We start from the raw sequence: 16,413 nt of genomic DNA, 5'->3' as shown, positions 1-16,413 counted from the left end.
GATCTTTTCAATGTGTTGAGCCTTGTTGTTAGACGTGAGAGGTTGTATTAAATGGAGCCTGAAGGGTGAGTACACTTAGTCAAGGCAGTGTGCAATAGGATCCTGTAATAGGATCTAGTCTGTTGCACGTTCAGTGTCCACCTTTAGCAGGTTTTGAGGTCTGAGCAAAGCTGTAGTTCCGACACACTGCGGAATGCAGTTCTGTCAAAAGTGCCAATGTGGGCTGTTTTGGTAGTTGACATTGTAATGGAGAAAGTGAATTACTTGAAAGTGCAACCCTAAATCTCATCAGCAAGCTTTATGTCAGCTCATCTTCACTCATGTTCTCTCTTCCATCAGCAACTATGTGACTGAGCACTCCTTACAGAGTTACAACTTGTTTTCATATTACACTGACAAAAGGTGTTTGTAGCTACCAAATAATGTTGGATTTGCAGAGCACCAGTATTTCTGCAACACTGCATTGTTCATGGTGCTTGCTGCCTTGTCTCCTGTGTTTCATGATCTCTGCGGCAGAGCCATGATCCGAGCCGTCTGGTTCAACTGTCCTTTCCTGACATCAGTGTCCTCTCCAGAGTTCAGATGCTGTTGACAGCTACAGCTTGTTAGCAACTGGGATGTGTTAGTTGCCTTCTGGGAGCACATCTTCTGGTGTAGTGTCATGTGAAAAACATCCACTTTGTTGTGCTCCAAGGCTGTAAGCTGAAGCACAGTAAGTTAGGATGCCTGGCAGGTTCACTTCAAGAGTACACTTGAGATCCAGAATAAATTGACAACATAAGCACAACCTGTACACCCTCGTTTTCAGCAGTGAGGCACAGGAGAGGCTGGTACAGGCTGTACTTTTCTGTGTTCTGGCTGGCAGGGTGCCTTGTACTTCACAGGAAAGTTCTTGAGTGAGAAGAGCTGTCATGCATGGGGGGCCAGTGAGGCACTGTGACTTCTCGGGAGCAGATGGGTGGTAGCAGATATTTGTGTCATGCCTTTCGGATCCTCCTCCTGAGAGAATGCTGGTGGTGACAGTGATGGTTTGGTCCGTATATGCAAAGCACTATGCAAATATATACATCCTGTAATATAAAATGATCATTATATTTTGCATTGTTTCTATTTTGGCATCAGCTTATCTTCTGATGCTACATCAGAAACAGTCAAATGAGCTTTTTCTAATGAAATCTTTCAGAATTGTTCTGCACAGATGTAAGTAGAAAACAGAATTGGAGTTTCATATAGAATCAAAGCAAACAAGACTGAAAGGAAGGCCAGAAGCTCACTGTGCTTCACCTGCTGCCCAAACCAGGATCAACATGTCAACATTGTGTTCTTAATTGCCTTTTCCCTCCCACAATCTTTCTTGATCTTGACAGAGTTTTCTTTGTATCTGCAGATACTGTACAGCACTACTTCAGTATCCTTGAAGCAGAGTTCCTCACTGTGTAACCAGGATACTGCTTGTTGCAAATTAAGTCCATCACTTTTTCCCTCAGTAGTCTAGGTACAGACATAATTACTCTTTGGCTCTTTCAGAAGCTTTTTATGTATTTGAAAATTTCTCAACAGGTTCTGTTAGCCCTAAAGCTTTATTTGGGGCTGCTATAATTTATCTTTTTACTTTTAGAAAAATATATTGGCAGTCTTCTGTCTTTTTAACTTCCCACTGATTGGTAATAGTTTACATAAAATGAATAACAAGGGAAACCTCATGCAGTATATTTTATGTTTATTATAAAAGAATTAATTTTAATAAGTCATTATGAATTTGTTGTTTGGGTTCGTTTTTTTTTCTTAGAGAACAATAAGGATATCTGCTCCCTCTGTAAAAGGAGAGTTTATTGATAGAAAAAAAGGAAGTAAAAGAGAGATCCAGAGCGTACCTCCATTATGTGCAAAAAATCTCTGACGATATTTTGTGAACCAGTACGAAAAATAAACTCCTTTTCCTGGGAAGGAAGAAGAAGAGTACAGAACATACTACTATGGCTGTTTGTACATTTAAGTAATTCCTGAAAAAATTTTGCTCAGAGAATTCAATCTAAACTTATCTAGTCAGAAGCCTCATACTCACTGTTTTGGAATCATGGTGTTGATGTTTCAGGCTTCCCACATGGTCTTACAAAGCTTGGCTTCTTCCTTCTTAGGAAAAGTTTTATTTTTCAAGGGACATCACTGCTAGGATATTATAAAACTACTGTTAATGTTTTGTAATAGTGGATAAAACATGCATACTCCCAAATACATGCATTTGCCCAGGGGAATGAAAACTGCTTTGTAACTCTGGACATTTAGTTTCACAATGTGAGTACAGATGAATTGTATCTTATAGCAAGAGGAATATGAAAAAAAAAAAAGCTGACTGACATGAGGTTTACGTGATCATTGCACACTATTTGTTGTGGCAGTATAGTCCCCATGCCCCAGGCAAGGCCCCAAAACCATTTGTACTGTGGACTTGAATACGGAGGCAAAACCAAGCTGCACCCTGCCTAGATGATCCTTTTGTTTGAAGCTTTGACAAGACTGACATCGACTGAAGCAAACATTTGGAAAAGTCAGGAAGCAAGCAGGTTTTGGCAAGCAGCTTGATCTCAGAAGCCCCAGTTACCAGGTGTCTTAGCTAATATCCGATATAGAGTTGTGCAGAAAGACCCTGACTGAAAGAACCTTTTAGGTTGTTTACATGTACAGCAGTTAGAATATAGGGTACTGCTGAATAAATGAACGGTGTAACAGAACAAAAGAACAAGTTGTCTTGCTTCTGCACTGCCCAGTCCAAGAGTTAAGGCAAAAACCTAATAAATTTTTTATTTGTTTTGTTTTAGAACGTCAAGCATGCGCATCTATGGCTGGCTCCAGTTCCATTCCCTCCAACGTGGCTGGTATCAGCAAAGAGCTGATCGAACTGCAGCACCTCATCCAGTTCCCGGAAGAGGTTGCCAGCATGCTGACTGAGCAGGAGCAGGAGCTCTACCGTAAAGTCTTACCCATTGACTACCTCTGCTTTTTAACCAGGGATTTGGGTAACGCTGAGTGTCAAAGCAAGCTGCCGTCTATTAAAGCTTCCATATCTGCTTCTATTCTTTCTTCTCCCAATGGTGAGCATAATGCTGTAGAAGATCTGGTGACAAGGTTTAATGAGGTAAGACAGAACTTTGAAATGACTTCTCATAAAGGTTATTACGTGATTTGTGGGTTAGTTATTTCCTTTGTCTCTCAGAGCTGAATTTAGTTGTCATGACACATTTTTAAAACATAAGATGACGAGGGGATTTTAGCTAAATAACTTCCACTGAATTTAATAGGAGTTATGTGACCTAATGCTCAGTGAGTTTGGAAAACTGCAACTGAAGTTTTTCTTGCACGTTGTAAAGTAAACAGGGAAAAAAAAAAAGACAGACTTGTAGTTCTTTGTATTTATGCTGACAGTATGGGGTATACTTTCAGTCAGTTTATTATTTTGTTCAGGAGCTGGAGTTTTATTTATTTGTTTTGGATTTTTGTAGACTAAGCATGATCTTAGGAGTCAGCACAGAAGTATTATAAACTAGAAGTTTCTGTATGACTAATCGGCTTTATTTATTTATTTACTTAATCACCCCGTGTGTCCTGAATGTTGTTGCACAATGAAGCTTCACTTGGCATCACACATTTTCATTTTACTTTATTTTTAGAAAGGTGATCTTCTGATGAGTTTCACAGAAAATTGATCAAGCCTTGAGAAAATTGTAAAAAAAAACCCCAAAACACCCAAAAAGCCCAACCCAAAACAAAAGCACCCCTAAATAAAACCTTAGATTTTAGCTGGATCAATTTATTTCTTTCTTTCTTTTTTTGTGTGTGTGAATCATGCGTAATGTTAAGAGTTTGTAGATTCATAAAAGTGGAGTAAAATAAAGGTTATCTTGACTTATGCTCTTTTAGTTTGTTATCCGCTGCATTCTTATACTTTAGTAAGAGATGAAAGTTGTGCAAGTATCAAAATGACAGCACACAATTAAGTACATATAGCAGAATACGTATTAAACCTCAGTGAACTTCCTGCTTCCTGGGCAGATAAGAATCGGTGACTGAGTATTTAGCATGTTTTGGAGGATTCCTGTTTCTTGCATGTTATTTAGATTTAGGAACTAAAATAGTGTAAATATGTGGATTTCTCTCACATAATTCTGTTGTGGGAACATAAATGAAAGCTGCAACTAAAAGTTGGCTTTTAGACAGAGCCTAAATATGACTTAAATTAGCTTTAGTTACTGTATTTAGGAAAATACTGTGCACGGTGCATATTTGCAGAGGAATCTATCTGCTGACCCAGCCAGGGTCCCCCTTCCTGTGGCGTTCCTCTTACAGTGATCACCATAGCAGGGGCAGTAGAAAAAAGGTGAAGAGGTCTAGCTCAAGTATGACTTGGTGAGGTACAATGTCAAAACAGTGTGTTAGGACATTCTGCAGTTAGCTGTACAAATCAGGTTGATCATCATGTGTTCTGATACTGAACAGTCACAGGATTGAAAAGCAAGTAGAATCATAGAATAGTTAGAGCTGGAAAGGACTTCAAGATCATCTAGCTCCAGCCCCCCTAACATGGGCAGGGACACCTCACACTAAACCATGTCACCCGAGGCTCTGTCCAACACAGCCTTGAACACTGCCAGGGATGGAGCATTCACAACTTCCCTGGGCAACACATTCCAGTGCCTCACCACCCTTACAGTAAAGAGCTTCCTCCTTATATCCAATTACCCCTTGTCCTACCACTACAGTCCCTGACAAAGAGTCCCTCTCCAGCATCCCTATAGCCCCCCTTCAGATACTGGAAGGCTGCTATGAGGTCTCCACGCAGCCTTCTCTTCTCCAGGCTGAACAGCCCCAACTTCCTCAGCCTGTCTTCATACGGGAGGTGCTCCAGTCCCCTGATCATCCTCGTGCCCTCCTCTGGACTTAATAATTTGAAAATATTTTAATAGTCATTATTCATTTATAACACTCCTGCAGCTCTCATTCAATATAAGCTTCCATGAAAATGACAGTATTTTTTCTATTAAATAAAAAAGTTCCTTTGTGTCACAAACCAGAAATTATAGATTGTCATTTTCAACAAGTCTTATTAATATGTAGTAAGTGTCAGAGAAATTAGTAAAAACCATACTGGTGTATGAAAAAATCCTCTATATAGTACAATTGCTTATTTAGCAGAACAGTGGCATGGAATTTTTTTCCCATTATGTATCAGAAGCCTGTCACCCTAAAAGTCATTCTGGCTCCCACGTTATAAATACACTTCAGTATTTCTATAGGCAACGCCAAAAAATATTAGCAAGTGTTCACTGACTTTTGCCAACAAAAGCATGACTCTTTGCACAAGAATTTTCTTGCCATTTATAAACAAAGACATTTTGAAAATTCATGCTTGTGATTGGCTGTGGTAACCGATATACTCCACCAGAAGATAAAGCAGATAGCAAAATAGTGATTTATTACAAGCAGTAAATATTGTACAATAACTTCATTTAGACATATAACATCTATGTTTAAAAAAAAGTTATTCTAGATTATACTTACAGTAATCCACTGCGCTAAACAGTGTATAATCTATGCATCAGATAAACAGGAATTAATTCAAATTGAATGAAAAATTACCATGTAACATTACCAAACAAGTAATGCTAGACTACAATAATTGTAAAGTTACAAACCGCTAATACTAAAAGATAATGTTGACTATTTCACCAAGAGGCAACTTTAATGTTAAAATTCCCATTGATATGGAACAACCTCAGTCATTCCTGTTGAGACTTCTTCAGCACCTCCCATATGAAGACAGGCTGAGAAAGTTGGGGCTGTTCAGCCTGGAGAAGAGAAGGCTGCGTGGAGACCTCATAGCAGCCTTCCAGTATCTGAAGGGGGGCTATAGGGATGCTGGGGAGGGACTCTTCATTGGGGACTGTAGTGACAGGACAAGGGGTAATGGGATAAAACTTCAACGGGAAGTTTAGTTTAGATATAAAGAGGAAGTTCTTTGCTGGGAGGGTGGTGAGGCACTGGAATGGGTTGCCCAGCGAAGTTGTGAATGCTCCATCCCTGGCGGTGTTCAAGGGCAGGTTGGACGGTGTCTTGGGTGAGATGGTTTAGTGAGAGGTGTCCCTGGCCATGGCAGGGGGGTTGGAACTCGATGATCTTGAAGTCCTTTCCAACCCTAACTGTTCTATGATTCTATGATTCTATTAAAATATCTTTTTAAAAGTGACTTTAAGTGAAAAGTAGGGGAAAAAAATCGGTCTTATTGAGGTAATTTTTCCTATAATTATTTACTGTTTAAATTCAGTAACTCACAGGAAACCCAGTTCATGACTGAAGTTGCAATCTCCCATTGACTGCAAGGTGCATGATCGAGCAGTAGATACTGGGAAACACCATATGGTTCCCTTGTATTTTAAATATGTTTTTAAGTAAACATTTTTTAACACTGTTTTCTAGATGTGAATGATTTAAATAGTTACTGATGAGATACATGGAACATGAGTATCTTATAGTAATTTGTTTAAACCTTTGTATTTACTGTTGGTTGCTATGTTTACTATGCTTACTATGAATTAAAGTGTTTAGACCTCAGTGGAGTCTAAGAGGTAAAGGAAGGACGTACACAGAAGAATGTACACTTACATTGAGTGGTCAGCTGTAAGGGTTTCACATGGAAATAGTCCATGAAGAATTGCAGAACTGAATCAGAGAACAGTTGCCCTCTGCAGTAGGTGAAATTGCTGTTTGAAGACAATTAAGATGGCTGAATGTGCAGTAGATAACTGCTGTTATTTTTCCTACTCAGGTCTCATCTGTGAAAAGCTGTAATGTAGAGCATACTGTCTAACACTGGATGAGGCCTGTAATGTGCATATTCTTTTGGTATGTTACCTGGGTGAGGTGTTTTGACTTAAAGTACTGGACATGATTCAGTGACCACATTAATGCTGATAATCCATCAGGAACACTTCCTAAATTTTCTTGTCTATAGAAAGGCAGGATAACAGTAGCTGGAGCTTTTGCCAGTTTCACTATTTCCTTATCTGTACCTTGTTTTAACATCTTGAGAGTCTTGCAAGATTTCTGAAAATTATTGGGTCTCCTAGTGTGACAATGGAAATACATTTTTGTCAGATACTCTTTATCTGAGATCACGCTGTTGTGAGCCTGAGAGGAACGGAAAATTGTGAAAAGGAGGAAAAGAAATCAGGAAACCAAGTTAAGCATATAGTAAGAAATCTGTATCAAAACTGAACACACGAGGAGGAAAGTTGTGGTTGTGCCTCAAGCCAGAAGGACTTTGCGTTGAACTGGGATGTCTTAGGCTGTTCCTTCACAAAGGTTGAATAGGCTTTTGGCCAACCAGACATTAACCTTAGTGTTACCAAGTGACAATGCAAAAAATAAGTAGCAATAGGTAGTATAAATTTAATTTTGTGGGCCTTGCATCATTTTTAGTCTTGTTTTAATAGGAGCTCTATTCCTGCTTTAAAGACAAGGTAACCAAATTACATGTTTTGGAGAGCTCCTTTTTTACTGTCTTTGTGGCTAGGTTTCCACAGGCTGCTTATATCTTGCCTGAAGAGCCACACAAAACCACACAAAACGGGATGGAATACATTCTAGGGTTGTATTTCATTAGCATTTTAAAAGTTTCAGGTCGTTCTAACTCTCAGGTCTGTACAGAAATTGACAGAGAAAATATTAAAAAGAAAATAAGAATCTTATAATCTGCTAATGTTTGTATGCAGGATTTACTGTCTAACAGATAGAAGTTCGTATGACATATAGCCCAGTCACTAAAGATTCATAATGTTTACATATATAACATATTTCTTCATATTTTGCTTCCCTGGAAGTACTATAGAAGATGGTCACGGTGAGATTGCCACTGAAGCTTAAGTAACCTCTATAACGCTGATAGAGAAAGCCTGCTCACTACTGTTTAAGAAATTGCTCATAAAATTAAAGTTGAATTAAAAAAAAAAAAGAAGTAATCAAAGAATTAGAGAACTTTTCAACATGCGGAGTAGATGCAGTAGATTTGAAAAAGGAAAAGTTAAAAATGATTGATAATCACAGAAGGATGAGAGATACAGATGAAAGGTATTACTGAATCAGTATGTTTGTATGCTACACTGTAGAAATAATATAGATTACTATGTAATAATTTTCAGGTATCTAATGAGGAGGAGAACAGAACTGAGAGAAATGATACCATGCTCCTAATGGATTTGAAATGCACATATTTCAGACCTAATGAAAATAAATAAACAGGTTTGCTTAAGAAGAAATGCATCCTGGTGTTCTGCAATTAGCAAGGTGCTAATTCCCTTGCAAAGAACAAATCCGATCAATCGCTTTGTTGGAGTAATATAATAGTGCAACATCAAAACACTGAAAATCAAACAAGAAATTTTGTTTGGTTTACAAAAAAGGGGAGAAAACTGTATTGTGCTCACCTGCATCTACAGCTCTTCTAGGCAGTGCATGAACTACCTTAGGCATCTAAATTGGTTGAAATTGAAATTTATCAGAAATTATCTTTTACAATACTATGATAAAATGCAGCTTTTTTCAGTTCCTTAATCCTGAAGTTTAGATCAGATTTAACAAATATACAAAGTGAAAACAGAAGTTACATTACTAAAAGGAAAACATTTAACTGCTGATTTTAGACCCCTGCTATATTCCTACACTTCCTTTGGTCCAGTCGTCATCCTGATTTTCTAAGATGGCAGTTTGTAATCTCGGCTGTCATAAAGGTTGTAGTTTGCTCCTTGTCTCTGTACTGTATAGAAAACAAAAATTATTGGTAACATTTCAGAAAACATTTAAAGCAGAAACTGAAAAAGTGCATTGAAGGAAAATTAGGCAATAGAATGAATAGATCCTATTGTTTTTCTCACCTGGACTTGTGCAAAGCATTTGACGCTGTCCGACACCACATCCTTCTCTCTAAATTGGAGAGATATCAATTTGATGGATGGACCACTCAGTGGATAAAGAACTGGCTGGATGGCCGCACACAAAGAGTTGTGGTCAATGGCTCAATGTCCGGCTGGAGACCGGTAACGAGTGGTGTCCCTCAGGGATCGATGTTGGGACCGGTCTTGTTTAACGTCTTCATCGCTGACATGGACATAGGGATTGAGTGCGCCCTCAGCAAGTCTGTCGATGACACCAAGCTGTGTGGTCCAGCTGATATGCTTGAGGGAAGGGATGCCATCCAGAGGGACCTTGACACGCTTGTGAGGTGGGCTGATGCCAACCTTATGAAGTTCAACCACAACAAGTGCAAGGTCCTACACCTGGGTCGGAGCAATCCCAGGCACAGCTACAGACTGGGCAAAGAAGAGATTCAGAGCGGCCCTGCAGAGAAGGACTTGGGGGTGCTGGTCAATGAGAAAATGAACATGGGCTGGCAGTGTGCGCTCGCAGCCCAGAAAGCCAACCGTATCCTGGGCTGCATCAAAAGGAGTGTGACCAGCAGGTCGAAGGAGGTGATCCTGCCCCCTACTCTGCTCTTGTGAGACCTCACCTGGAGTATTGTGTGCAGTTCTGGTGTCCTCAACATAAAAAGCACATGGAACTGCTGGAACAAGTCAAGAGGAGGGCCACGAGGATGATCAGGGGACTGGAGCACCTCCCGTATGAAGACAGGCTGAGGAAGTTGGGGCTGTTCAGCCTGGAGAAGAGAAGACTGCGTGGGGATAGCAGCCTTCCAGTACCTGAAGGGGGCCTATAGGGATGCTGGGGAGGGACTCTTCGTCAGGGACTGTAGTGACAGGACAAGGGGTAATGGGTTAAAACTTAAACAGGGGAAGTTTAGATTGGATATAAGGAGGAAATTCTTTCCTGTTAGGGTGGTGAGACACTGGAATGGGTTGCCTAGGGGGGCTGTGAGTGCTCCATCCCTGGCAGTGTTCAAGGCCAGGTTGGATGAAGCCTTGGGTGGGATGATTTAGTGTGAGGTGTCCCTGCCCATGGCAGGGGGGTTTTAACTAGATGATCTTGAGGTCCTTTCCAACCCTAATTCTATGATTCTATGATTTAATTCTTGCAACAGCCTGAGGTTTCAAATGGTCTCAGAGGAAGGGAATTACATTTCTGTCGCTTTAACCTATTTGCCCTGAAATTCTGTATATTATACATCTTGTTGCTGTGGGTTGTTTGTTTCCTTGCCTGTTAGTATCTTTAATTCTGTTACTTCTTTATAAATGTTTTGAAGAAAACATTGTTTCAGGTAGTCTGACTGCATTTGGTTCAAATTTTCAGCAGCAGGTGAATAGATGAGATTTTTATGCAGTAAGTTTAGTAGAATGTTCTCAGGTTGTTCCATTTCTGGTTTTATTGCCAGGAGATAATAAGAAAAGCCACCTTTAAAACAATGGACTTCTGTGTTTTCAGAAAGTGTATAGCTCCAAATTTGGAAGTGTTGCAGTATAGGAATTAACATCTCTTTAGAGCTTTTTCAGGTTAAGAAGAATCTTTCTATATGTTTTAAAGATGCATAGTATCCCTATATAAATAAGGATAACATACTGCTAAGCCAGATGTATTTGAGAAAAAACTGTGGCTCACATGTGCCTGTTTATAGCATGTAACTTTGTTTCAGAAATTAATTCAGATTTACAGGAGTGGAAGAACCAAACCCACCTGTAGATATTTCAAATATTCTTAAATGTTTCAGCTTTTTAGCTATTTTTTAATGTGCTAGGAGAATATAAAGCTATACTGTAGCCTGTGACACATGTATACAGATAATTAGAAGGTACTTTATATTCACATTTTATTTATTATGAATATTTTGGGCTGCACAAATTCAGTATCATCAACTATAAATGAGGCCCATAGTCTTTAAAGGTTTTGTTAAAACAGTAGTTATATGATAGTGGAGACTTGGGCACAACATGTACTCAACAGTGAGACACAGCTGGTATTTCACTTGCTTCTAATAATATCAAATTGATCATAGAGTCATGTCAGAGCAAGGCAGTGAATCGAGCTAAAGACAGATATTCTTTCCTGTTACTAAACATAATTAAAAGCTGATTCTGAATTACTGGCTAGTGTGGGAGGAGAGTGAGATATAGTAACATCCATCTTTGCAAAACTATTGGCTTTTAGATTCTCTAAGACTGCGCACATAATAACAGTACTAATATCTTTTTCTGCTCTGATAGAGCACTCACTACCAGAACTTCAGTTTTCATGGATGTATAAAAACTGTGGGAGGAATCTATTAAGGAGATTCTGCAGAGTTAGCAGAGCCCTGGTAGCTGGGAAGAGATTAGGAAAATGGTACCAAAGTAAGTTTTAGGACCCTGATAACTGTAAAAAATACTTTTTTCCATTTCTCCTTGTTGCCTCCTGTGCCTTTCTTTTCTTCATTTAGTTCTTCTCTCTGGTTCTATTATGATACTGTTTGTACTGCTTCTTTACCTTGAGTGTCATGTACTCAGTATCATACCTTTATGTTATGCCACAGTCTTCCTTGGCACCTTTTTCATTTAATGAAATCTTTATCTTTACTCTCTCAGACTCTTCTAAATGTGTGTTTTTTACTCCCAGCCAACCTTCTGCCTTTTGCCAGCAAAGCAACCACAAGTTCAGTATACGTGTTGTAAACATTTATATTTATGCAAGCATATAAAATAATTTATTTCTGGCCACAGCTTCAAGGAAAAGAAAAGTAATAAAACCTTAAAACAAAACGAAGCATTTAATTTTCCACGCTGAGATATGTATGCAAAGCAATTGTGATTGAAATTGCACCAGACTGAGAGATCATTCAAAGAGCTGTCTGAAGTTATTCCCACTATGGAAATGAAAATGCAAGATACGAAGTTCAATATTGCCAAAAAATAAGCTAAGAACGTAAAAATGTTTGAACTGCTCCATTATAGCAGTGCTACTGGGGTGGTTTAATTATTCACTAAGTCATTCTTGTATTGGTAACATTAATTAAAAATATGGCCATTTAGTACACTCATTGATGATAGGTTTATTTTTAAAGGTTTAAATTTGTAAGTTTTCTTCATTGTTCATTCAAAACACAAATTTAAACCCTCACTAGCAAAACAGAGACATATCATTTTACTGAAATAATGGAATGTAAATAAATATTGCTCTCTGTCTCTTAGTTCAGCATTTTTTTGCAATGCCTAAATGGGTTTGCATAATACTTTTTAGAAGATTGTGTTTGTTCAAATATCAAACTGTTTCCAGTCCTTGTTTGGAATAGTGTTTAAGCAGATTTAAAATGGTAAATGTTCTTTGTAAGGTTATATAATTTCACTCAAGCATGTAAAGTGAACCATCTGTTCATAAAATATGCAATTTTAAATACTCAGATTTAAAAAAGTGCATTTGAAAAATATTTTGTATCTCATAGCAAAAGCCCAAAACTGTTAATAATGAAATTTTAGCAAAATCCACATAAAGTAAATAAATTCCTTGTTGCATACTGTTCTCCTTATATCCATCATTAAGAACTAATGGGTTTGTGCACAGTTAGCAATGCAAAGGAACTCACTGTAGCCAGCTATTAGTGATAATGCTGCACACTGCTAGTGTTTTTGAAAGCCTCATAAATATTAATCTGCTCCTTACTGGTTTAGAATAATAATATCCCTTAAGAACACTTTTTTCATTGTGGAAAGACTTTATAATGTTGTGAAAGGTGAATTTAATTTTTGTTCTAAAGAGGGAGAAGTCAAAATACACTGATATACTAAGAATTCTGCTTTTAAACAAGTTAATGTTGTTTTTCTCTCTTGCCATAAATACTGCATGATAGATATCTGCTGAGGGTTATTTTTTTACATGGATTTTTCAAGTTCTTCAGATTTTACTCAAATACCTCGATTTAATCAAGCAAAGGTGTGTACTGTAATCTTAGTTTGTGGTAAACCACAAGATTTTATACTAACTGCTAGTGATGGTAAGTGTTAATCTGCAGGCAGACAGCTGCTTTGCTCCTTTCACCTCTGAAAGCTGCATCTCACACATATTATGAAGTTCCTAAGAAATGTAATACAAAAATAGAAGACATCATTTCTTCCATGAAGCATCACCCAATGAAATATGTAGCTTGGGAATTACTGTGAAAGCTTTATAAACTTAAGAGCTGGGGAAATTAGTGTAGAGCAGTACAAATAACGAAACACTGGGCTTTGCAGTTGGAGAATCTTCACAGTTTCCTCACTCAATACCACCGCTGCATTTGCAGTCCAATGAAAGATAATAAATTAATTTCTATTATAAAAATAAGCATAGAATACATTCTCTACAAGTTATATGTTCTTTTTTTAGTAAATATGCATATGAATTTTTATAATCTTGAGAACTAATAAACTAAAAAGGAGAAAAGGAGTGAAGTAAATCCATGACAAATTTAGGGATACATTTAATACTTAACTTTCATTAAGCATTGTTCTATCTTGTATACTATATGGAGCTGGATTTATGTAGAGTTAATGGTAAACAGTCCTGTAGTTTACACTTGTAAGGACTTTAAGGTTATATGCTACACCTTGAGGATCAAGTTCCATCATGGGTGTCTGCTTTACATCATTCATATTTTACTAGTAAAAGCAGCTGAGCATCAGTAATAAGTATCAGTATCCTGCCACTGACAGATTTTTGCCTGCATGTAGACTTGACTATAAACCAGTGGTAGTTTAGTGATTAGGTAGTAAAAAACAGGGACTTCTTTTATTTTTTGAATGATTGATAGATTCTCATGTTTAAAATTTTAGCTTGTTTAATTTTTGTTAATAAAATGCTGTAGGTTTTTTTAAAAATATATTCCTACTATTAATTCTGGAAATAGAGCTGCAGAAACTTTTCTGTCTTAAAATATGAGTGAAAAGGGAAAACTGAAAATCATAACAGAAATTTGTGGAGCTTTCTGAGAATGTCTCCATAAGTCCAAGGTTTGTCTATGCTAAATAAAGGTCTTGCTACAGTTGTAAAAAATCCCAGGTTGAAACATTGAATAAGACTCAGTCACTGGCTAAGAAATTCGCAGTATGTTTGAAGATTAACGTTGAGTTATAATATGCCTTTCCCAAATGCATTAGCAGAATCTAACTTGAATGTATGTGAAAACTTTTATCCAAGTAAGAAAAGCCTAAAAACCTTAAAAAAAGTTTGTTGAAAAGATTTTAGTGCAGTCAAAATAGTAGAGGTGATATGAAAAGATAATTGCAAAACCCCTTAAACTGTACAGATCTTGTAGTACTGTGCTTGAGTTCATTGCTCAGCTACAGTCTGTATTGCCTGGACATCTGGTGCAGATCAGACTCAGATCTGAAGGAGGCTCCTATACCTCTGAAGAGTTCCAAATGAGGCTACTTTACAATGTATCTGAAATTAATTTGGCACAATGTTGTCAGGGCTGCTCTGTATTTGGGGAACAGAAAATGCTTAAATCTGTAAGTATGTATTTTATTTGATTTTCCTTTTTTACTACTTAATATTAGTATGCAGTAATCCTGAAGTAATTTTTTTTCTATCTGAATGAAAAGACAGATGTTGTTACTATCTTACTCAAGTGGACCATATTTTAACTTCTGACTTTTCTTGTGTCTTGCAATCATGTGGATTATAGCGATGAAGCCAGGATACATTTTCTCATACTTTTCAGACTCATCAGCAGTGCAGCGGAAATCTAATTATAGGTTTGCTGTGATGATTTCTGTTCTGAAGGGAGTTTAAAATGAGTTAAGTAAACAGAACTGTGAAAGTCAAGTGTGGAAAAAAAAAGTAAACTAGGAAATAATGATTAATATGTCGATATGTATATTGTGATCTGACACTAAAGTGATACCTAACACAAAATCTTGGTCCAAAAAGCGTTACTGGTCATTCTGAGGAATACCCTCAGTGTATTTTGATCTGCTTGGCAAGACTGCTATTGTGCAGTCTTTTGGCTGGGGCGTGCTCTCCGTGGTGTCCCAGAGCTTGTTAGTTCAGGCAGTGCTTGAAATGCAAAGCCCTCATGCTGCTGTAGTGCCAGCCTGATGACTGGGTAGCTGCTACCTGACAGTTCTTCATGCTTGCATTAGGTGTTCCTCAGGTGTGATGCAGCTGGGGAGGTAGCTCTGCAAGCCAACCAAGAATGAACTCTTGGAAGAGGAGGTGCTGTTTTGTATCCAATTGGCTGAAGTGTCCAGAAGTCAGAGGCTGCCAGGATGGAGCTTCCTTTTGCTGTCTCCTGCTTTCTAGAAAACCACTTTTAGAGGTAGAAATCACACCTGGTTTTAGTGACAGAGAAACCACGCCACTCTAAAATACTGTCTGTGCTACTTGCTTGCCGAAGTGGAAAACACCATTTATTCTCTGCTTGTCTTTTGTGTGAGGTGCATCTACCTCAGGTGTACACAGACGGAATCTTTAATTTGTACAAAGATCTTGAAAAGTTTGTTATTTTTGAATAGCCTCTGTGCAGAGGCAGCTTATGCATCCAAGGCAGCAAAAATTTAGTATACACATTATGAGGTGTTTTGGGGATCCAGTGGCAGCGGGACAGTCATTTGAGAATGTTGATGATTCCTAGCAAGCCGTACCTTGGAGGAAATAGGCTGGACTGCTCACATGTTTATCAATAAATTACAAAATTCTGGAGTGGGTTTACTGCATATTGTTTAACGAGTTTATGTTTTGATTAGTGTACTGAAGTTTCCTCTAAGCTGTCAAACATGATTTTTCCTGAAGATTGCAGTCCTTTCAACTTAACCTGCATTTCAGTGTTGCTTGTACATTATTCTTTTAGCTGTGGATATAATGAGTAATCATCTCAAATTAATGCCATACCCAAGCTATTTCATTATGCATTTATTGAAGAGCTTTAGAATATTTTTTCTTCATTGTAAAGTTTGTGGATCCATCAGTTTAATCTGCCTGGGCAGAATAAAATATTCACAGAGTTTGCTGAGGTTCAGCTTCTGTTTTCTGTTCCTGTAAAGCCTATTGGTTCTATGAGATCTCCCCCCTTCAAAACTTCCATGAGAAAAATACTCCATGGCAGTTTAAGTGGGTAACTGATATTTCTGCTTATACATTCTGTGTTTGTTTCCTACCCGGGTTCCAGGGCCACACTTAGTTGTGGGGAAATGCCCCCTCAGCTCTGTTATTTGGCTGAATTCTCTTCACTTTCCAGCTGTCTTCACTAAAAAAGCTAGGAGTACAAAAGCCATTGCAGATGTTAAGCACAGCACTCAGCAGAAACTTCCCTGAATGAAAGGAGATGACCTTTGTTCACTGCTCCATTCCTCTTCTCCCTCCTTTCTGACAGTATTGTTCCATTTTAATCATTGCTGCTACAGTCTCAGACTGATAAAACCTTCCAAGAAACTAGTTTTGGGATACCGGCTTTTCTGAGAACCCCAT

At 38.1% G+C, this 16,413-nt stretch overlaps 1 protein-coding gene across 1 annotated transcript in view; it reads left to right on the top strand.

Moving 5' to 3' along the window:
* Window positions 1–16,413, top strand: part of PLCE1 (phospholipase C epsilon 1) — a 150,722-nt gene that overhangs the window by 87,387 nt on the left and 46,922 nt on the right. The window contains exon 5 of the mRNA XM_065671906.1: window positions 2,820–3,136. Within this exon, the coding sequence (XP_065527978.1) occupies window positions 2,820–3,136 (317 nt within the window). The remainder of the gene's footprint in view (window positions 1–2,819; window positions 3,137–16,413) is intronic.

The sequence above is a fragment of the Lathamus discolor genome, chromosome 3 (genome assembly GCF_037157495.1).
Source record: "Lathamus discolor isolate bLatDis1 chromosome 3, bLatDis1.hap1, whole genome shotgun sequence".
NCBI classification, from domain to species: Eukaryota; Metazoa; Chordata; class Aves; order Psittaciformes; family Psittacidae; genus Lathamus; species Lathamus discolor.
This window is presented reverse-complemented; position numbering and strand designations above follow the sequence as displayed.